The 25316-nt window shown below is 36.1% G+C and overlaps 1 protein-coding gene across 4 annotated transcripts in view; it reads right to left on the bottom strand.

Moving 5' to 3' along the window:
• pyd (zonula occludens-like protein polychaetoid) overlaps positions 1-15965 on the bottom strand; it is a 640754-nt gene extending 624789 nt beyond the window's left edge. The window contains exon 1 of one of the 4 annotated variants that reach the window (XM_081735924.1): positions 15775-15965. In XM_081735924.1, coding sequence (XP_081592050.1) covers positions 15775-15933 — 159 coding nt within the window. In that variant the 5' untranslated portion in view covers positions 15934-15965. The remainder of the gene's footprint in view (positions 1-15774) is intronic. The other 3 variants (XM_081735916.1, XM_081735923.1, XM_081735917.1) reach the window with 3 other exon arrangements.
• Positions 15966-25316: the final 9351 nt, after the last annotated feature.

Genomic DNA, 25316 nt, shown 5'->3' with positions numbered 1-25316 from the left:
CTTACATCAGCTCAACGACTTCGTTCAAATAGTAGCGAGTGGTCACAATGTTTTGATGATCAGTGTACACTGAAATAATTACCAATGAAGAACAATAATAAAAACAAATAGAAAGGAATTGAAAGGAAGAAGAATCCTGTCTGTATTTAATGGTGTATTTGCCTGCTGAAATTACGGAGAAGTTATGAAAAATCCTGTCTCGATGGCCAGCCTCCGGAATCGAAGCCAGGTCCTTCAAACAACGTTCCTCCCTATGTTCAAAGAACCATGCGGTTCCTTTTATGAAACTATAAAACAAAATCAAATTAATGAGGGAAAATTATGAACAATAATGCATAAATAATAACATAGTGCAAGTACAATACAAACTTTATTTTAAACACAAACTAAATACAACTTTCTTACAAGGCTGTCTATAAACTTTATTATAAATTAATTAGAAATGTTATAGTTTGTGTTTAAGATGGACACAAGGCCTTTTTATCATAAAACTTTATTTATAAAATAATAAGCCATGGTGAACCGAACTCACGAGCTCCCGGCGTGCAAAGCTATGGAACATCGCCTCTGTTGCAGAGCCGAGTCTGTCCCTGGACGAGATCGGCCACCAAATATAGCGATCTTTATCCCTCAAACGATGGGCTACTTGTCCACCAAATTTCGTTCAGACCAGGCGAGTAGTTACCGAGAAATAACGTGCCACATACAAACACTCAGACACATTGGAGTGAAACTATAGTCTCTTGTATGATTACATTGGGAGTTAACAATTAAAATTGATAAGCATTCAAATTGACGTTAAGGGGTCGCGGTAGCCCAGTGGTAGAGCGTTTACCTCTAGTGCATGCGGTCCCTGGTTCGATTCCAGCACACGCCAAGTGAACTTCGTGGTGGACAAACACTGTGTGCTTGGGTTTTCTTGGGGTTCTCCCGTTTCGTCTCACTTTCTTCATTTGACCATTTTCATTTATTTCTCATCATCACCGTCTCGTTTAGTCTAGCCGGCATAATCATGGGACGTAACACTGAAATATTTCTCTCGTTTTTTTTTAATTGACGTTCAGTTAAAAAAAATTAAAATGAAAAATTGATAGACCATGAAATGAAAAGTAAAGGAGAAAATATTAATACACTATGTGTTTTTCCCTTGTTTAGTCTTAGGTGTGTAAGTTAGCTTAATATAGAAGCAGCAGTATTCTAGGCTCCAACCTACAAGTATGCATATTGCTGTAGATTTTGTTGGTACGCAGTCTCTTTCAATCTCATACACTCTCTCTCTCTCGATATATATCTACTTTTTTAATTTTCCGCTAAAAAAAGGAACAATTTCAAACATGTTATTTTTGCAGCCTTCGGACATTGCGTCTGCTACCAAATGTTGATGGATTGTTACATACACAGAACTTTACATGCCCATCTACTGCTGGTAACAGAGCGAGAAGGGCAATGAGGAGGAAAGGGGGCAAAGGGAACCTAACCAACCATTTTCATGGAAAATATTAACAAACTGCCTTTGGCACATCAACAGCTTGTTGTAGAAAGCGGTGGGAAAGCTCTCTCTTCTCTCTGTTTTCAGTATTTTGGTATATATATATATATATATATATATATATATATATATATATATATATATATATATATATATATATATATATATATATATATATATGTATATATATGATAAAAAATGTAGAGAATGAATCAAAACACAAAATTTAGTTCCCCAACCTGAAAATTGTGCTATCTGACTGTACTGTACCGTGTATTTCCTACAGCCTCGTCGGGCTAATGTAATGAAATGACTTCTATACATCCTCTGCTATTCTTCACTGACGGGCAAAACTTGGTGGCATCATTTTGTTAATGAATCTCGTGTGTACTAGTATGTTTTTGTATGTGTGTTTGTGTGTGCGTTTGTTTGTATATCTCTTTGCTGCTTCTTCTCTTCCCATTCCTCTTCATTTGGGGTTCTCTATTCTTCAGAGCTCCCCTCCCTCCCTCTCTCTACACACACACACATACACATAAACATACTCTGGTGTTTAGCTGTTCTGTTCTGCTCCTGTTTGTTTGTCAAAATGAAGCTACTACAATTTGCTGTTGCTTGTGTTCGGCATGTTAAGGGTTAAACAGCTCTTTTGTGAACCGAGGCTCAAATGTGTTTTCGTGTTTTCATTTTGACGCGAGAGCAAAATGAACATCATCAAAATCCACTGATGCAAGACCTTTGAGTCTGTATTTTCATGTTCTTGTTAACGATTCTTTTCTCTGGGAGGCAAGGACAGGAACTTACTTAAATGTCTTTGATGTAGATAGGCAACGAGTAACAATAATAGGAACTTATTTATTTTATTGCTCAACATTGTTGTGTTTGGGTTGTATTGTATTTGTATAGTCAGTCTCTTTAGATAAACTTGTTCCTCTTATCAAGTCCCAAAGCTACACTGTTACATAATGGAGGGTTTCTTATTAACAATACTGTATTCGGTATGATTGTTATGGGTTCTCGCTTCTCGGTTTAACTCAGGCCATGCAGAGGATTTGAACTTTAACCCTTTTAGGTCTTGGCCTTTTTTTAAAGGTAAATTGTAAACTTTCAGTCAAGCAGCTATATCATCATCCCTATTTATCATAGGATCATGATTTATACTTAGTTTTTTCATAATAGTGCAGCCTTTCAAACGATACCATTTATATTTCCTTATTATGTCCCTGAGGCGGGAAACTTTTGGGAGAAATCGGGATTTTTCTCTGTTTTTTTTTTTTTCAAATTTTGAGCCTCTCTGGACTCCCTTGTGTTAACGCAGAGAACTGAAAATCAACTGAAAAATACTGAGATTTACTAAATATGTGTACAAATTTTCAAGCTTCTATCTTGAATAGTAAGGTCGGGAAAATATTTACAAATGATCCCCACAATCCCCAGATTACCACAAAAGACTAATCTCAGGTAAAAAAAAAAAAAAAAAATCCTGAGACATCCCTAATTATCCTAGGGTTATGTTTTGTACCTTATTCTCTTCAGCATAGAACAACCTTTCAAACGGTATCATTTGCATGTCTCATCATGTATCTAAGGCGTAAAAATCTCGAAAGAAGGGATTTTTTGGTTAAAATATCCTCTATTTTTCACATTTTTGCCACTCTAGACCCCTATGTTAACACAGAAATCTAAAAAAAAAAATCTGATAAATACTACTCAGTGGACTGAATGTTCGTGCAAAATTTCAATCTTATAGGTGAAAAAGTAAGCTCGCCAAAAATATTATACCCCAGATTCCCGTATAAAACAGGATCTGAGGTAAAAATATCCTGAGACATCTCTATTTATCCTAGGATCATGGTTCGTACCTCATTCTCTTCAGAATAGAACATTCTTTCGAACGGTACCATTCACATGTCTTCATCATATATACGAAGCGTGAAAATAGCGAAAAAGGGATTTTTGTTTAAAATATCCCTTTTTTAAACTTTTTGCCCCTCTGGACCCCCTGTGTTAACGCAGGGATGTGAAAAAATCTGGTAAATACTACTTGGTGGACTGAATGTTTATGCAAAAATTTAAATCTTTAAGGTGCAAAAGTAAGCTCGCCAAAAAAATAATAAAAATAGGCATAATGATTTTTTTTTAAATTGACTTCATCAACCCTATGTACCGATTCAGAAAGGCGTGAAACCATACGTAATGTGTTCTACAATGTCTCTATGCTCAGTGTTTGAAGTGGAAAAAAGCAGAGGTGGTATGTTTTATTACGATTTTGACTTGACATACCGGCTATCTAAATGTTGAAATACAGTGTTGATATGTTGCCCACAAGATTGCATTTTTGTTTACATAATGGTTGAAACCATTGGAGAACTTCTCTGTAATTACGGGGTGGGGGGACATGGAAAGACTTTGATCCCCCACAATCAACTTTCTGAAAAACATATAAAAATAGCCCCTTATGTTGTATTATAGAGAATTATACGCGAAAATGCTGAAAAACCGAGTTTTATATTAACAATTTCCCGTGGGAAAACTCCCGGATCCCTCACTCAACTAAGGGGTAATCCAAACCTCCGGAAAGTCCACATTCACAGCAGACAACCCTAAACCCACTCATGCTGAAAGCACGGCATTTATATGTATTAAGGCAAGACGACACACACACACACACACACACACATATATATATATATATATATATATATATATATATATATATATATATATATATATATATATATATATATATATATATATATATATAAAAGAAAGAAAATTCAATATGGCACATCAAAATATAAACTCTTTGAAGACAAAAGGTAGGAAAATGATGATAAAAATGTCTGGGTTGTCAACTTAGAAATTATTTCTACATAAAAAACAAAATTTTTTTTACGTCCAAAGGTATTCGTCAAAACGGATTGATTAAAGGTATTTAGCATCTACTCTCCAGTGACGATATGTCTTGATCACTGTAAAACCAGAGGCGGTATGCCTTAATCACTGAGAAACCAGAGAGGTATGGCATCCCACCGCATACCGTCTCACCTCGACCACTGTCTATGCTTGAAAAAAAACAGAGAAAAGAAGTAAAAAGCCTTATTGGTACCTTTTTAAATCGAATAATGAAGACACTACTTTAGTACCTAAAAATAGATGCTAGAACCTAAAAGGGTTAGGTGTTCACCTAGTATTGTGAAGTATGAATGATTACTTTGAGTTGAATTACAAGCTAGTGAGCACCAGTGTACGAATTCAGAAACACCATTGATAAGAATAGATGTTTGGACTAGAAACCATCCAATTTATAAAGAGTATAAACATAGCTTATTTTGGATAGCTTCTAATAGCACTAGCGTGCGATGGATCTCATACCTATTGAAGCAGACGAATGTTTACTACACATAAAAAAGACAACAATAAACACATATCGATAATAAACAAATGCATCTTGTCTGATTTAAAGTCTTTAACAAAGTCTTTGCCAAAGTTTGTCCCATCTCGCGTTGAACGCCAATAAAAATGGAATGGATTGCAGATCAAGACACTAAAATGTAAAGCTTCTGCAAAAAGAAACAAAAAAAAAAAAAATGTTTTCCGCACTTTGATATGTTTACGTATGTCAACTATAATAAGGTTAAAGAGCTCCTTCGTGGCTAAGTTCCACGTCTCATATAGCCTCACTGCTAAACGGGACGTTAAACTTAAAATCAAGTCAAGTCAATATAATAAGGTTAAGTCGATGATTTGCGAAGTGAGTATATATCGCTTGTGGGACTTCTTTCTTAAATAGAGACTGTACACCATTGACTGACCCCACATTGTAAGTCAGTGCAATACAATTTTGTATATTGAGTTCCTCTGTGGCTAAGCGGTTAGCGTACGCGCCTTTGGCGTGGGAGGCCCGCGTTCGATTCCCGGCGGGAGCTCTTGTAGTTCGGATTCCACGTTAATCAGTAGGCCCACGTCTCATATAGCCTCGCTGCTGAACGGGACGTTAAACTCAAAATCAAGTCAAGTCAACAATTTTGTATATTTATGCCACATTTACATTAAGATTCTTTTATGTATGAAAGTAGTGAATTTGGGTTTAACAAAAAAAAAAAAAAAAAAAAGCTGCCCGAGTACCTATAAACCTTTCATAAATATTACCATCGAAGTAAACACGAACAACAACTGATAATTGTTCGGTTATAGTGATATTTTTAGTCTCATCAACCATCAAAGCGAAATAAATTTCTTTATGTACCTGTTATTGCTATAACACCTCGAGAGGCATTTGCAAGAACATCTAAATTCTAGTTTTGAATAGATGTATATATTTCACGCTTTGGGTACTCTTCAGTCTTTTCTCCATAATGGGGTTAGTTTATGAAACAAATTCTAAAAGTTCTTTTTAAAAAAAAAAATCCCCCGATTTTCACTTTCTTCTGACACATCATGACCTTCCTGTGCAATGCCCTGTACCACAGTGAACCTGAGTATTTCTATTATTTGCTGAATGTATTTTCGATTTTCCAGTACTTAAGCAGCACATGTTTCACTTCACAAAGTCGATATTGTTGTTTGTGAAATCGTTTGCTTCATCCACCGGTATCCTTCCCAACCAGCACAATTTTTCTTGTGAGAACCTGTATTTTTAAGCTTTCTGATCCCCGAATCGGCAGAAAAACCTTCTTACAATTTTCGTATCCCTGACCTACTACTAATGATGAATGGCGATCACTCTCGGTACAGAAGAAACGACAGGTAAAACAGTAAGCCGAATCTTTAATAATGCTATGAGAAATGAAAATGAAATGAAATCTTAGAGTTTTACGTCCCACGAATATGCCGGCTAGGCTAAATGAGACAATAATGCTATGAGTAATACATAGTACCGTACATGTATTATGTAGTACATACAGTAGTTGTTTTATATGATGTATTATGCGCACGTGTGCATCAAAGTATGTGTTCATATTCGCGACTTCGTTTGTGTATCGATCTTTTGCCTCTTTGGAATCGCGCTTATGCCCCCTTCCCTTGAAAAAATCTTGTGAGGGTCCCTGCCTTGACGTTATCTATACCTTTGATGTTAAAATCGAAATTATAGAAAGCAAATCGTTTTGAAGTCCATTTCAGTTGAACGACCTACGCAAGTAGACTAAATCCAATCCTCCTATCCAAGGGCTCCAGTTTTTAAAAATAGCTCGGGGTGCTCTCATGGTGCACGTCCGGGGCGTTTCGGGGTAGGGAATATTATTCAGGTTTAGCGAGGGTCCAGAGTTCCCCCCTCGGAAAATTTTGAAAATTGTCCTTTCTTTCTTCCTTTTTTTTTTTTTTTTTTTTTTTTAAAGAAAACAGTGAACAATCTATTTAATATATTCTTGAATGAGAGGATAGCGGCGTAACCATGGATTCTAAAGCTCTAAATCCACTCTAAGTTCTCGCCATACCATTCTCATCTCCGAATATTTGTGATAGAAGACTGAAAATTTTTAGCTAAAAACAGAACGCAGTAACACTCGTTCAATTTGTCATTTAGAAAATCCTAAGCACCACAATTCCAGAATTTTATTTATTTATTTAGTCTTATGTTACATGGCGAAGTTAAGGCTAATCATGTCTTGTATCCCACTTGACCATGCAAACATCAGAATTAATACACGATAATAACAAGTTTATAGAATAATAATTGAAAGAGCACACATTGAAGTGACAAAGATTACACTCCAACCATACACACACACACACACACACACACACACACACACATATATATATATATATATATATATATATATATATATATATATATATATATATATATATATATATATATAACTAATAAACCCATAATATATTCAGAAGAAACAAATAAAAAGTAAGAAGAATAAAAATTAGCATTTTTGTCTGATAACAGTTAAGTCTCGAGAGATTAACGGATGGTCTGCTCAACATACTTTTTAAATAGATTGACTGACTGTAATTGTCGTATGCTGGGTGGAAGATCATTCCATGCACGGATAGTGGATGCAAAGGACGATTTCGAGTAATATTTCGACGAGTATAGGGGAAGAGAAATGAGTTTATTTACACCTGATCTTGTATCGTGATCGTGATGAGCATTTAATGCTTGCAATCGTTGAAATAAGTAGGAGGGTTGTTGAAAGTGCAGTCTTAAAGAGAAGTGAGTCAATACAGTCCTGAGTCGATACAGATGACGTCTCTCGGCAAGTTTCAGAGGGTGTGGAGTTAAATGATTACATCATTTTAGATCATAAGCAAAACGTATGCAGGCATTTTGGATGCGTTGTAACCTGTACACTAATTCTTCATTTAAGATTGTCAGAGCTACATCACAATATTCGAAGTGAGGAAATATTAGTGATTTTACAAGGAATAATTTTGTGTCAATGGGTGGGATTTTCTTTAGTTTAGTGAGTGAATGCAAAGACCAGAACGCTTTCTTACGTACAGCATTGATGTGAGGCAGTGGCGTATACTGGTTTGAAGGCATGGGCTACCACTGACCTTATATTATTATTATTATTATTATTATTATTATTATTATTATTATTATTATTATTATTATTATTATTAATAATAATAATAATAATAATAATAATAATAATAATAATAATAATAATCAACATATGCATAACGATAAATAAAAAGTGGATGGTGTGTTTTGTTTGAACGTTTTCTTTGAGACCATAAATGTTTTCCACCGTAAATGAAATCCCATCATACATTTGCGCAGTTAACTTCTCCTGGATTGCATTCGTAAATTTTTTTTTTTAAGCCAATGTCACTTCCCTCAGGAGTCGCCTCTGTTACTAACGTTGGTTGTCATTCCGTACCAGTCTTCACAAAAATTCTGAGTATAGCTACGTAACGCAAAAATGCAGACAGTTATTATAATTGTTATGTCCATTACCGCTGCCTAAATCGCAAATTTTGCGTTGTGTAACGCAAACGATTACCGAACATACCCGGTTATTCCATACAATATTTTTCGTTCACCAATTTGCATCAGGAAATATGTATAGTGATTTTGCTATTTGGTCTTGTGATCGTAATCAATGATCTATTAATGTATTGATTTTAGCCTTACAAGAAAACGTTCTATAATCAATATACTTTGTAACAAAAATAAAAATTGATAATTTTCTTAGCATTTCATTTTCCCACTAGATATTACTCATAATGCTAACCGGAGTTGTAGAAGTTAACACATTCTCCAATCTACAATACTGGCTGCGGGCCTCATTTCGTAATGGTTGGCGCAAAATCAGCGGATTCAACTCAATGCTAATAACACAATAAGTAATTATAACTACAATAACAAGAATCGCAAAGTAAAATACAAAGTTTGCATTGCATTGACGCAAAGCGCTACGAAATGATGCCCCGAAATTCTGAGATAGCCCCAAAATGGCTGCTATGTCATTTTTCTTAACTTCAATTTACTCACTCCGCCTACGGAAACCGATCCACAGAGAGATGACCTGCTTGGCTGCCATCCCGTGCCTCGCTAGTATTCTGTTACGGGGAACCTACGGGGCGCGCAAGCAGTTACACGTTTCTCTCGGCTAGCAGATGACTATGGTTTCTCAGGAGTTGTCAAATCATTAGTGTTTACGAAAGCGAGAGAGGTTGCTGAGGAGCGTTAACAGCTACCTTAGTACGTATTCACGTTTGCGAAAATATAGAGAATCTAGTGCCATGAAAAGAAGATAATAAACTATAAACGTATTATTTTAATTAATTTATAGTGTTATATTAACTTTCTTTATGAATGTTGCAGGGCTACCGCCGGTAGCCTCGGTTGCCCATAAAATACGCCACTGATGTGAGGCGTCCACTCAAGAAATTGATATATTATTATCCCGAGATTTGTGATTGTTTCAGAAAATGGAATTTTACGTGTTTTCATCCCTGGTAAAGTCTACACTGAGAAAAATCTGTTAAGAGAACAGTGGTATATTGTACAAATATATGGGATCTATAAATTCACTGCGGAAATCTGTACGGAGCATACGTTATCCATAAACTACTTACGTACTGCCTATTTCCCGCTTAGATGTTACATCATGCCGGTGCAGGATATCTGACATCTAACAGTCTTCCCTATATTAAATACGTATATGTACGTTACATACGTCAGCTAAATGTTATATACGTCCATCTGTATGTGAGATTCTTTCCGCCTATATACAGTTATTTCTTTCGTTCGGAAAGTACGTATAGTTGGAATATTTATGCGGAAATATAAAACATACGTTTCCAATTACACGTTTCTTTATTTTTCTTTTCTTCTTGTTCTTTTTTTAAAATTTCTGACTTCCTTTTCATTTTTGTATGGGTGCCGAGCACATCACAAACATTCTGGGAGGTACTTGAGCACCCCCGTAGTCGACGCCCCTGTTGTTTCCTATAAATGTAATTTTATTTCAAATGTTTTATCGTATAAGGACTGCTCATTATTCTCGTTTAAGAAAAAAAAATCATCATACTAAATCTACATTCCGTAGCAACATTTAATCATGATCATTTGACTGAAAGATCAAAGTGTTTCCTTTGCGAGAGATCACACAAGAAGCTCGAGGGATCTGTCAGTGATATTTTCCTTGCTGCAGTTAATAACATGCAACACTGAAGTGTAACAGTGGGCGTATTAGTAATATGATCTTGGCTGCTAAAGGGGCGTTGAATGTCTGTCGAAACTTCTATGGTAATATCAATCATATACGGGTGAAATAATATTGCTTCCTTTGAGAAGTCTTTTAAACATAAATTGCTCATTTATGCTTCATGGTTAATTTACTTTGAAACTTTATTTATATATTGAGTAATACAGAAGCAATTTAGTAACCGACAACAATTTATTAAGTAGGATTTTCGTAACTTAAATTCTAGAGTAGAAACTTACATACTCTACTACTCATATTACAGACGTCGGACACTCGTTTCATACATGCGTACTTGTACAGCAATGTGAGTGACAATTATACCCACATCATGTATGTCCAAACATGTAGAAAGAAGAGGAAAGATTTGATTTTTAGTTTAGCTTTCCTTTCAGCACCGAGGCTATATGAGACGTGGACCTACGGCTTCACATGAGATCCGAACCACATGAGTGAATTCTTATGAAAGAACTGTTTGAATGATAATGTGGAAGGAAAGGAGACAACATCGAGAAAAATCCATTGACACGATGCTGTCTATCAAAATGTCACAGTAATCTTTCGCATTGGGAGTTAGTAGGCGCTCTACAACTAACCCACTGTACTAACTAATACTTATGTGAAGTTGTACAAATACATAATAATGAAGTTAGTGAGAAAATTAAAAAGGTAGATTGTTGGAAAATGGACAATACTACTCGGTACAAAAGTACTCCGAGCCCTCACCGCTGGTCTTGTGGCAAGTATGCGCACCTTTGGTACACGGTGTTTCAAATTTGATTCCCAGTGAGAGAGCATTCAAATTTGAACGCATCACGATATTACGAATTCCATCTTAAACTGCCGATCTGTCTCACATAAACTTGATGCCAAAAGGAACATTGAATTGAATACAAGCAAACGATGATATTCAATAAAGTTAAAATTTGAAAGATATAAAATCTTACACTGGATGATCTATGGATGGAGAATTTGGCAGTTGTCATGATATCAGGAGAAAAAAAAACAGAGTATTCGAATATAAAGATTTAAAAAAAATGAACAAAAAATGACAAATGCGAATCGGCAAGATTAATTAACCCGAAATTCCATAATTTCTGTATAGCCGTCACTGAAAATTATAAATACGAGGGTTAAATCAAAACTTCTAAAACTCGTATGAGAGTTTTCACGTGTGGGGGATGTATAACTAGCAGGAAAGACCTTTAGATAAGCTTCGAAAACAGAGCCATCATTTCCAACAGAATACTCTGTCACGTGACAGTTTACTACTCTGCTTTTGAATAAACCGCACGGAGAGGGAAAGGAGCTGGCAGGTTAATTTAGACAGTGGTGGCAGCCAAACACGGATATTGATACTGTAATCGATAAGTTTTCAAGCATACTACTCGCATACTGCCAAAACTTACTTATTTCAATCTCTTCACTCAATCCCCCTCTTCTCTTCATTGTGTTTCTCTGATTTAAAACACGCTCTTACGTTATCCATGGGCCAGTTGGTAACCCCGAGGAAGGAGACAGTATAATTCCAAGTGGATTGTTTCGCATGGAATACGATCCAAAAGTACTCTTTTGTTTCTGCAGCGATGAGCCCCTGTTTTTTTTTTTTTAAAGTCAGAATTGGAGTTATTTAAGTTCAGTTATACTTTACCAAGTTCACAAGTCCAATAACGACCAAAAATATCTTACACTGGGTGCTTTTAGTTTTAAGCTTCCGTAGCCCCTTAAAAATAAATAAATAAACGAATAAAATCTAAGTGACTAGTTGATTGTTTCTTCAGACTCTAACCTTAAAAGCCTATAATTTGATTGATGACTTTTAGTTGAGTAATACGCATGATTTCTGAGTACGGAGTTTCTGAAGAAAAACAAAGAACATAAAATTAATCTTACAGAATTTTGAATTTTAGTCTTTGCACAATATTTATGAAACATTAACATTTTCTTCCTTTCGTGTATATCTAAGCTATATTCCGGCACAAACATTTTAATCCAGCGCAATTTATAATGACAAAAAATTAATCTCTCTCCCCTTATTTACATGCCTGAAGCTAGCAGCAATTAAGAGACCTCCGTGCACACATTTTCCACTAAATTCATAAAACATAACTAGAAATATTTTAGCCTTCTATATTGTGATTTATGAAGCACTATATTATACTGGTAACTCATAGTTACTTTTCATTATTTTCTTTTCATCTGGCACAGAAGGAATTAAATCAACAACCCCATGTAGCCATTATAAATATTAAAAACTCCCCATAAAAGGAGAGAAACTGTTTTCGCAATCTCGTTAACAGGCGACTCTAGTACCGCATAATCTCGTCCCTAACAAGAATATACGTACGACAAACGTGAATGGTATTCATAGAAAAACTTTTGACCGCAACATTAAAGACAATTACATGATGTAGCCAAAGCTTGATGATATATTGTTCAGAGCTTCAACTGAAATTAAAATTTAGTGCATGTTGTTTATCGTATATATATATATATATATATGGCCAAAAGATTATGACCATCCGTCACTTTTGAATGACGCTGGACTGACGTAAAATTCGCAGCGCACAACAGAATAATTCCTCAGACCGAAACTGATTTTATTTCTTCTTTTTATTCTTTTCAGCCTCTCAATTCACACCTTTTCACGCCTTTACAACTTGAATACAAAAATTGAATTTTTTCGTCCTATCCTAATGGGCATGCCTTTCTTGGGGATTTTTTTTCTTCGTTTCTACTGCCTAACTCAGTGGTTCTCAACCCTTGTGTCGCGGCACACTGATGTGTAGCGTAGTCCCATAAAGTGTGTCGTGAAATTTGAGAATTTAATGAGCCAATTAGTCATAATCAATTTAGAACAAACTGTAATAGCGTCTCCAACGACAATAACAATGTTCAATACTATATAGAATCACTACTTTTTAGAAACCTATAGTTTTACACTATTATCAGCGACGTACACCACAAGGAGGGTTTCGGGATTTTAACCCCCTTCAACACGATATTATATGAAAAGTTGAGTAAATTTTGAGTTTAACATCTCTTTCAGCAGCGAGGTTATATAAGACGGGACCTACTGATTAACGTGGAATCCGAACCACATGAGCTTTCGCAGCGAATCGAACCCGGGTCTCCCACGCCAAAGGCGCGTAAGCTAACCGGAGCTCTACTATGGGAAAACAAACATTTACTACATTAAGATTTACTATATTAAGGTATAGTACCGTGCCGTGGGAGACCGCGAGCGGGGCGACGGCCCCGGGCGTCGAAGTAAAGGAGGCGCAAGATTTGGGAGGAAAAAGAAAAGATATACACAAAATGGAAGAGAAAAAAGTAATAAAAAGTGTTCAAAAACGTTTCGCGTCGACCATGATGCCTCTTCGCGGCTGGTCTGTCGACCTCATTCATAGATATGTACGGGGGCGCCGTCGTATACTCTAGCCCAGGGCGTTGATTTTCCACGGCACGACACTAAGTACCCGGCTATTTGAGGCGATCGCAAAGCGTATTTATTGCTCAGGCGTACTCTTGGAATACGCTGACCATGTATTTAAATGTAGATGGCTAATCATAAACGCGAAAGCAATAAAATCGCTGAGAAAACGTCAGCTCGAGCGTATTGGTGCGGGTCGGAACAATAGACCGCCTACTGTTTAAAAAATTTCAAAAGGAAGGAAAAAAAGGAAAGACGTGTTGCCAGACAAAGGGATTGTAGCAAGAAACAGCTGTTTGGAAGATGGTTTGTGCAGAGTATTGGAACTCTGCTGCTATTACACACCTGGACCTGGCAAAAAGACCTGCAAACCCTGACTGGCTCACAGTATGATTTACACATCTGGTGAAAGTAAAATTACTGAATAGCTACTTTGTCCGCGTTCGCTACAGGGGTAACGCTTTCTCAAATAGCCTAAGACTAATTATCCATGTCCTGAAAGGAAATGAGATTGAATGCTTGACACCTGCTTGATGACACTTTGCGTATTCCACTGATTATATAATGAAACTTACATAATTTTTATATACCAAACAAATGTGTCACGATGTCGTAGGTGAACGTCAGTTAAAAGAGATTGAGAACCAATTTGCCTAGCCTATGGTAAACTATTGTACATTGTCTCACGTGTTATATACCTTTTTTTTTCGATATTTCTCTACAGGCTACATTTGTATCTAAAGAGAGGAACTGAATCCAAATCAGTAAACTATTTTCAAGTATAATATGTTATGTGTGGTTGCATAACTTTTGGAAAACCATGTTCGTAATAGCCTAAAGTAAAAGGTTACGTTGGACAACATTCATTTGAAACGAACAGAATAGAGATGAAACTACTTTTGTACATTATCTATAAGAAATATTATAGTGTCTCATTATTAGCTGAAACTGTTTCGTATACCTATTTCTAAATTAAAATTACAGTGTTACAGCGCAAGTGTTACATAATTCTGTAACGTATTTTTTTTTTTTTTTTTAGTTAAATACTATAATAGTGCGTGAAGAAATTAGTTGAACGACCTTGGCCAAGTCCCATAATTTTTCAGCTAGATTTGCTTAACTTATTTATCACTTTTTTCTCGCGTTAATAACGAAAGCGTAGTTTTACAAATGCTCTATTGTTTCTTTTGAGATCTTCTAATCCCCAGTTCGCCATTTTTTAAAATTCAGTCTAGAATTGAAATACGCATTTACTACTGGATATTTGGTTCAGTTTAATAATTTTTAAAAAAAGTCAGAATAATAATAATACTGTATTTAAATTATTATATAGGTCTTTTATATTGTATATTTTTTTAACTATATATTATTTATAAAATACAGCTTAATTAACAATTAGTTGTTACATTAGAATTTCTTACGTTATAGTCTTTAATAAATTTTGATTCAAAATTCAACCATTTTCTGTAAGTTAGCCACTTTATAATGGAAATGAGAGTGGTCAAAATAGACAGGTTTCACTGTTCTAACATACAAAAGTATCAGTAGACAAAAAGAAACGACTAATCTGATCCTAGAATATCTACAGATTTCCATTCCTTATGTAATCGTGTGTCTATTGATAAAAAAAAAAAAAAAAAAAAAAAAAAAAATGGAAAATATAAAATACAAAGTTACATTTTCCAAATTTTACTTCTTCGCTTTCAATAATTTAGTACTCTTTTTTCATTTCCTCTTTCTTCTTCTTATTATTATTTTAAAAAAGGAAGAATATTTTTTCGGCAAAAGACAGAAGAAAATTATCACCACATTTTTTACTATTACTTCTCTCACTCCTGAAAATATGGTTCAATGTTACGTATATATAAACAGAAGAGTAAAGTTGAAAAGAGAAGAAGAAAAAGAGAGATATTCTTCAGGAGGAAATTGAAACCACAAGAAAGACAGAAAAAAAAGATGATATTTGAACGTGTGATACCAAAGACGACATTTTTCCCAGGCTCAATCCCGGATGCTCCTATCTTCCAATTGTCATCTGCTACCATCTTTAAACTTACCCCCGTACAACGAATACATGCTTATCGCATGTTCAACCCCTTTTTTTCATGACGTCAAAGGGAAAGGATGTAAAATAGAACTATTTTCTAGAAAAAAAAAAAAAGAAAAAGCCTACTTACCCTTCGTTTTCTCCGCCTGTCACGATCTCTACTTCGGGTATCATCGCTTCTGCTTCGGCTCCTGTAACTCCTGACGGATGCTGCTGAGCTTCGTTTCATTCTTGCCATAATGTATTGTTTAACGTTCATGTGCCTATGCTTTGATATCCATTTGTTCATTAGTATAATATTAGTTTAAGTCCGTCCCGTATATACAGAGAAAAGGGGAAGTAGTGTGTTGTGTGTCCTAGTAGCTCCTATGGTTATGTAATTATATTATATTACACAGGGGTGCCCACAAGGGGGGCTATGACGCAAAGTGCGTCATTGAAATATTTGGGGGATTAAAAATCTGTATAAATATGTTTGAGGGAGTGTAAAAATCAATCGAGTTGAGTTGAGTTGATTTTGAGTTTTACGTCCCGTTCAGCAGCGAGGCTATATGAGACGTGGACCTACTGATTAACGTGGAATCCGAACCACATGAGCTCCCGCCGGGAATCGAACCTGGGCCTCCAAAAATCAATCGAAAAGAAGATGTTTTTCATGGAAGAACACCTACGGGTAGACAATTGGGGGGGGGGGCTGCGTCATGGACATAAGGGGGGTGGGCACCACTGTATTACATATATTAAAAGACAAGTTTTAGAGACTATTGTACCTGTATATGCAAAAGTAGATATCATTTCTATTCCAAATAACTATTGTTTCTTCATCATTTTCTTCATCTTGTGGTTCTTGTGGCCATGTTAGTTCAATGGCCACGTTCGTGCAGGAGGTCCCTGGTTCAATTCGAGGGTATCTAGGTTTATGGGAAAACAATATCATGTTTGTGTTTTTTCTCTAGTTTCTCCCATTTCTGCCCATTTCCTCATTCCTCCAATTCCTTCGTAATTAGTCACTTTCATTAATAAATCTGTCCCATTTAGCCCACAGGGCATAACTGTGTGACGTTGAATTAAAAACTTCATTTCATTGCTTCCTTTCATATACTTATTTCCTTTTTTTAAAAAATGTTATATTATTATGATTTCAATACAAAAAATTAAAAATTAAAATTTTTGCTTCATGTTTATACCCTTTAGGCTAATGATTAATAAAAGTGAGAAGATAATAATATTTCGGAAACAAATTAAATATTCATAGCCGCTGAACTACAGATCAGCTAATATTTGGAAGGTCATTACTCGGATTTGTATTAGAGGCCAGTCCTGGGAATAGAACTCGGGACCAAATGTACAGAAAGCACGGATGTTAGCCACTGGGCCAACCAGTATTTATCTCAACGTTACTTATGGACAGCGTATTTACTTATTTAAGAAGGAAGTAATTGATCCACTTGTGTTTTTATATACAAGAGACTGCCTTAATTTTCTGACTTTAGTTTACCACTATGATAGTGTTTCTCAACTTATTTCATATCACCCTTTTAGTACATCCTTTTGCCAGCAACGTTTCATAAGTAATTTTCGGTTTGTAATAGGGTCCTTTTATTATTATTGCTGTTTAGACCTATCGCTTACAGTTTAATATAACCGTAACCTTATATACGAATGGGGATAGGGTCTAATAGTTTGAGGATAAGTATAGACATAAAAATATGACCCTCAAAATAACAAATTCAAAATTATATATATTAAATCTTTTTCACGTACCCCTGCGACCCCCCAGGTTGAGAAATCCCATATTCAAGTAGTAAAAAATATGAATGTGGCACCCCATTCGGGACAGATCTAGGTCTAAGGGCTTGGTAAATGTACTGGTAATAGTCCATACTTTCTCTACACTTCGACACATACAGGGGCAGGAGCTACATCGACTTTGTCGAGGGACGACACAAACTTCGACTTGCGTAGACCTGAAGACAAATACAAGATTCAGTTTACAGACGTTTTAACTTTAAAACGTCTGTAAACTGAAATTGTATTTGTTTAAGGTTACGAAGTCGAAGTTTGTGTGTCCTGAGTCGATGTAGCTCCTGCCCCGTCCAGAAGGTGATGTCATCACCACAATCCGATTGCTTATATACCCAATGTTTCTCTAGGTAACCATTTCACATAGACTACGTAAACCTCTTTACCCGCACTGGAACGAGGGATAGAACGATAAAAATTTCTTGCTCTGACTGGAAATCGAACGCTGGCCGCCCTAATGGTAGGTAGATTATTTACCGATCACGCCACCGTAGCTCTGTATATTAATTATTATTATTATTATTATTATTATTATTATTATTATTATTATTATTATTATTATTATTATTATTATTATTATTATTATTATTATTATTCACATAAAACTATATCTAAATTATTATTTTTCAATGCGCCTGCCAAATGTGAAATGTTTGGATCTAATCTTGCTGTTAATAATAGGTTTAATTGTAATGAAAGTGATGGACACACCACTAAACTTATTTCATATTCCTTGACTAGTTGTAAACAACTTTAAAACGTCTGAAAACTAAAAAGTGATAGAGAAACTAACTTTACTCTGGCATTAAAAGCAACTAGGAGTTAACTAATATCTAAAAGACAAAATTTTCTTTCGCGCTGAAGCGCAATATCCATTAAAAAAAAAAAAAAAATCCGAATGGCACACACAACACTTCCAATAATGTTAAATTATAAGCACGTAATTACAAATGTTATTGAAATTCCTGTTCCACACACACGCACACACATATACGTACTCACTCACTGGCAAACTCACTCTGAGGAACACATTCCGTAACTGCAAATAGCAACTGACTTATTCAGAGAGGAGTGTAATGTGTTTATGACGGACGGAACTTCATACAGAAGAAATAAGCCATTCCTACAATATCATATATCAAACACTGTTTCCAACTTACGAGATCAAATATTGCTCTCTTGTACGAGTATATACTGGGGATACAATATTTTAAAATCGTATTATCATTAATCGTATTTTGTGCTCAACCCAAACAAATACACGCAATTTTAGTATCATACATAATGATTGTTAATTTCAAATGTATGAATTAGCGATTTTCAGTCGATATTCAAGTATTCAACAGAGATTCGAAAAATGTTTACTTGGTATTAAATAAGTAAATTGTAATATTTAATTGCCCAATGAGTTCAACTTTCTTTTAAAGAATTAAGCTATACAAATGTTAATCAAGAACTTAATATGCAATTTAAATAACATGAACCCTTACTGGAAATTAAAGCTGTACTAAATGCGAAAACGCTAACCATTTAATAACAAAGGAGCTAGAAATTAAAATATACATACACACTGTACTTCTAAAAACGCGATAAAGTTTTACATTTATATTTATGATCCACTTATTTCACGTAAAATTATCCGTAACATTTATCCAGTTGCTACAATAGTTTGAAATTTGTGAAAATATGACGATGGAATAAATGGCTTTTGTGCTTCTGTGATATAGTACACAATAAGACACATATTTAGCCAAGGCTAAAAGAGACGTTCATGAGATGGATGATAATAGTGAAATGACGAAAGTGGAAGGAAACGGCAGAACGCTGAGAAAACTCATGCACATGGTGTTTGTGCACTACAAAGGTCACTTGGTGCATGCTGGGATCCAACCAGAGATCGCACACGCCAGGGTTAAGCACTTTACCACAGAGCGCCGCTGCGGACCAGTTTTACCTTAGGATTATCAAAATCCACTTAAATAATAATTAAAAAAAAGCACTTTCTGTGATCCCTACAATACTAATGTTTTAAAACTTTGTGTCTCGACTACTTCAAATTTTCTGTTTCTGTAATGTAGTACACAAGAAGACACATGCTGATTTTTTAAACATTTTTCAAAACAGAAAATTTTGGTATTAGTATTGACGAATGACGATTAGAATTATGTTTGCCCTTCATTTGATTTTTCATTTGAAAAAAAGAAGAAAAAACGATTACAAGGATATATATGTCGGATGCAATCAACAGAACGCATTTGATCATTGGACGAACTTAGCATGGAAGTAGATCTTATCTTGACTAGTGTTATCCACGAGACAAGAAGTGCCTCTTTAAAGTTGACATCAGACGAGAAACATGACAAATGTCCTCCCATTTTCGACACGAAAATCGAGACGTGACCAGAAATTTCTCAAATTCCGTGAGGACACTAATTCATCCAAGTCTTAGATCTTAAACACTGTTTTCGAGTTACATGATTCATAGAGTAAAAACTGTAAACTGATAAAGTTCTTGTAGGAACACAGTTAAGAGCATTTAGCAACGGTTAAAGACACAAATTCAATAGCCCTAATAATAAGAATGGTTTCTAAAATTTGTACGTAAATTTACAAAACATGTATAGAAACATTTCGATACGAAACGAGAAAAGCTTTCTGAAAATGGAAACAAGACGAGATTTCTACAAAATTGACGAAAGGAGACTCTCTCGTCTTGTCTCATCTCGTGGACAACCACTGGTGCAAATTCCGGGGGGATGAGGGGGAAGATGCTCCCTCCAATCTTGGAACTGGGGAGGACTGTACCCCAATAATCCGATTTGAAATGTGTTTTAAGGGAGAAATGTGGTGATTTTTGTCCAATTGCCACAAATGAAACTGAGATGACACTATGTCCCCCAGAATTAGCATCAAATCTACCCGCCTCCCAATGTTGAAGCCAACTCTGCGCCCATGATCCTCCACAACCTTGTTTTTCAACTTCATAAATATTTTGAACATCGCTTAAAAAATATGGGGTCTTACCCCCCATCCGATGTTGAAGACAGATTAGTGTCGCTGCATACTGCATGCAAGAAGAAGGAAAACACTGATCATACATGAATTAAGAACTCCAACCGGAAGTAGGTTCAAATCTTGCAAACGGTGCGAGATATTGAAAAAGTAATCGAAAAAATTTCCCCTTTACGGTATCTCTTTCCGATTTTTATCAAGACGTCTTTCACAGATGTTGTGAGGAATAGCAAGGAGATTTATGCTCATATGTGAATGATGCGCTGTGTAGAGAGCGCGGGTTCGGCTAGTCTATCTATTAAAATGCTACAATAACAATTAAGAGCGATTTTTTTTGTCCGTCATCCCGGTTAAAGGGTTGTGCACTTTCTTCGGGTAAGTGCATTAATTTGACTGATTGAATTGAAGGAAATGTAGGTGGTCTAAGAGGTTTCTTATATAACATTTATTTATTCATCATATTAATATAATCATAGACATGCATACATATAAAAGGAAACACATACATGAATGATAATATTTTAGGTGCTATAAGTGAATATGTTAAAATTGCCAGATAATACATGAACACAAAGCATGGAGGTTTCTGAGGACTCAAAAATTAAGGTGCAAATGTAATTAATGGAATAGATGAAATGAAGTGCTATGGACGTCACATCACTGGGTTATGTTAGTTCAGACGAATGAAGTTATCTTCTATTCCTGGGGCGATTCAGGAACTGATGAGGACGAAGGAGGCCCTTCTTAATAGGTACTTACTGTGCGTATGATGGATAGATATGAGATGAAAGTTCATGCGGGCGATAAACTGCAAAGATTTCGGGGTCCAGCATATCGTTATCTAATTGTAAATGATAGAGTGTCATGAAGTGCTGAAGGGGCGTGTCAACGTAATGAGGCGGTGCATCATTATCACGGTCGTAGCGGAGAATTTCAAGCATCAGGGGATGGTGCTGAGCAATTCGTTTGCAGACATAACGTATACGAAGTTGTTCAAAATGATTTAGTAATGGCGGAAAGTCGATCATCTCATAAAGTAATCTCGTTGGATGCGGCAGACTTATACGATATGCTAGGCGTAGAGCATGGCGCTCGAGAATAGCAAGTTTTTGGTAGAATTTTAACGGTGCAGATATCCAAGCTGTATGTCCGTACGTTAACGTACTCCGCATGAATGTTTTATATGTATTGATTACAGTACGTGCTCGTAGTCCCCAAGTTGTGCCAACTAGCCGTTTCAGAAGATTAAGTCGGTTTTGTGCGTGGCTTATGAGTTTGGTAAGATGTGGAGTCCAGGTAAGATGAGTATCAAAAATGACACCGAGATACGTAATAGTAGTTGACACGGGAACAGGCGTAAGATCAACCTGAAGGCGAAGTAGATTCGGATTTCGATGGACTCGAGAGCGGCGTCTACGTGGCAAGAAAACTATGGCTTGTGTTTTGGAAGAGTTAATGTTCAACCTCCATATATGACACCAACGCACGAATGCATCAATAGCTGTTTGCATGGTTTTATTAAGAGATCGTACTGTGCGGGCCGTTGTGAGAAATGCAGTGTCGTCCGCAAACTGGAATATTGTGGTGGTATTAGGAACGACTAGATCGGCGACGTACAATAAGTATAATAAAGGCGACAGAGATGAGCCTTGCGGTACTCCAGAGTGTAAGAAGATGGGATGAGATATCGTTCCATTGATCGAGATATAAGCTAGTCGCCCTATTAAAAAGGATGAATTGGATGTCCCATATTAAGTCCCTAACGAAGTCCCATATTAAGGAAAAGCAGTGGACGGAGATTTGGTACGTCAAGAGGAAGAGGCCATACACCAATCGAACTTGGTTCCAAAGACAATTCTTAGAGAAGGACTATCGACTTCCGCTTACATCACAGCAACGATTTAGCGAGTGTCACACCAATTCCAGCAACGTCCTGAACAAGCACGAGCTGAGTGTTTGTAGGCGAATTATTTTTGTTCACTGCACGTACACTAATCTAACATCGCTGTTCGACCATGGCAGCTCTTAAAAAGAAGTTCGTGATAGAAAAACGATCACTTACTGCACGATATGCAGTAATTTCGTGTCTAAAGACAGAACACCAAACTACGCTTCCATTCCGACTCCCGCCATGTTTTCAGTACAAAGAGCTGAGACAAAGGGGAGCACGCTTCCGCAGCCCGCTCGCTTTATGATTGGTCGCTCCTTACTACGCATCAGAGCGTAGTATCGAAACAACAACTTTAATAATAAAATATATATGACTAAATAGGGGTTAAGTTTAGAGTTACCCCTCCGCTTTTTATAAAAATCATGAAAATTTACAGGAGAAATGAGGTAAGAAATGATAATTTGAAGTTTTTATTTGATGTTTAGGAATGTAAGTTCGGCATGAGAGTTATGTTTAATACGAGAAAAGATATGTGGAAGTTAGTACTATTTGCCGGATGCGGAAGCATTCGCGGAAGGTTTCAGCAGCATGGTAGTTGTAAAATATGGCGAATATGGTGAACATGTGTTACGGATGCTCAAAAATAATGAAGAAAACCTTTTAAATTTTTGTGAAGCCCACGGAGTACTAAAGTTAAGTGAAATGTGACAATTTTTAATACTTTAAACACCGTTTTTTGTATGTTGCGAAGTCCAAGGGCACCTTCAGACTGGAGGGGCAACTCTAAACTTAAGCCCTAAATAGAAATAGAATTTATATGAATCAATGTTTATATACGCACATTTATAATAATCCCTCCGTTTAAACGAAGCACAAAATTTCAAATTGTTTCAAGCAGTCAGCGCTATCTTCAGAAGCTGAAAGATATCCGCTTGACACGAACCATAGACATACAAAAGAAAGTAGCATACTACGACTACACACACTAGTCCAATTGTCGACCATCTTGAATCCTTCATGAGGGTCGAGAATTGAGAAAATATAAAAAGAAAATAACATTTACTAGAGCTAATTAGACATTTCTACGAATAATCTCTTTGAGAAAATGTAACGCTCAAAGAGGAACGTTACAGCGTACTCGGACGGATATGGATTTATTAGGAAAAAAATTTCCACTTGATATCCTGTTACTTCAACAAATTTGCTACAAACTCACTCCAACATCTATACATAGCAATTCACTTCCTTTGTGAGTCTCCTATCCTTTACTTGTGTGAGTAAGGAGACATGCACAGTGGGTAGGAGATTCATGGTCATAAAAGAAGGATATGCTGAGTAGACAGCGCAGGTTCAGCTAATTAGACTATTAATTGATTATAAATAAATGTGTAAATATATTTACGAATACAATTAGTAATAATATTAGCGTTACAATATAATTGTTGTTGCTCAAGTAGTTGGGCTTGTTTTAATAACAACAATTAGGAAACCATTCTGGACGTTGATCACATCATGACCATCATAACAGATTCATTTTTCTTTAAATTCTGAAGTTTACAGCCCCATGCAGGAAACCTTTCCTATACTCAGGGAACTGTACATCTCCAGATAGTGATTCTTGTTGAATAGTGTTAGCTCATGCGTCCAATTCTTTCATCTTAGGATTGAACGGATACATTCGCCAAGTGACAATGGTATGGTGCAGGCCAGTATCCAGGATGGGCATGGAGGGCCGCCCCCCAAATTTTTTACTGTCCCCTAAAATTTTCACAGTAGGCTTGCAAATGAACTATAATATAGTGATGAAGTATAATATGGTTGGATCGCACCCCCGTAACTTCTACTAGGCCCCCTACATTTTTGGGCTGGCTACGAGCCTGGTATGGTGTATGGCTAATTGGTATGCATTGGCACGAACTCTTTACAAAGGTTCGCTTCCACTGTATACCTTAGAAGATCATCGGAACATGGTCGGTGCCTGAGGGCTTCATTTTGCAACGCTGAACCATAAGCACGAAATTTGACAAACTAACGGTGGTGATTGGTATATTCATTTGCCATTCCTGCTTCAAAATATATTCACTATTGATATATTTTGCGGCTTGCTTTGCAGAATTTTCCAATTAAAATCAATGCACTAACCCCTGGATATCTGGATAGCCGAGCTTGTTTACTGGGCATGTACAGAATTTGTAACGTTAGACGTCTGATCTTAGTCTATCCCTGTGTTACGTTGCTGAGGAGAGTTTCCCACCAGACGTCAAAGTGAACATTTCATGTGCACCAACCTAATAATTCCCTTGTATGACAATTATACGTAGGTATGTAATTATGTTTGGTTGAGCTAATGGGTTTTTGTAAAAAATAAAATACTACTACTAATAATAATGAAAAGACTGTATCTGCTTTTACTTTTTATATTATGAGGTTCCCTATATTACATTTAGTTTTACAGAAGCTAAAGTTTACTCTGAACCTTTGAGCATGTTGTATATGCGTATATAGACAATGTGCGGAAACAATCTTTATAATACAACGAGGTACACAAAAAAAGGTAGGAAGAATAAAGATGAAAATAAGAGAGAGATGATAATATCAACTGTAAGATAGATAAACGCACAGAGAAAGAAGAAGCAATGGATATGTACTGGTTGCTAAGCAACAGAACCCCATCGTACAACTTTTTATGAAGACGCCTGCGGTGGAGAAAAAGTATATATGGAAGAAATAGTACTGGAGGGATGCACGAAAGAGCCTTCTCTTTCAAACAACAAGGGGTAAAAAAATATCCCAGACCCTTGTTTATGATAGGCAAAAGATATCTACCCACCTTCATGGACTCTAGCAAAAATGAACTTTCCATTCTTCTGCGTGTGTATATATGTTTAGGGATGTACGATACGTCTTCTACGAGGGAGCATACAGACACTTCCGGGGGACATTCTCCACGATGAATGTGCTTTTTA

The sequence above is a fragment of the Thermobia domestica genome, chromosome 13 (genome assembly GCF_964235325.1).
Source record: "Thermobia domestica chromosome 13, izTheDome1.hap1.1, whole genome shotgun sequence".
NCBI lineage: Eukaryota > Metazoa > Arthropoda > Insecta > Zygentoma > Lepismatidae > Thermobia > Thermobia domestica.
Note: the sequence above shows the minus strand (reverse complement) of the source record. Positions and strands in the feature narration are given on the sequence as shown.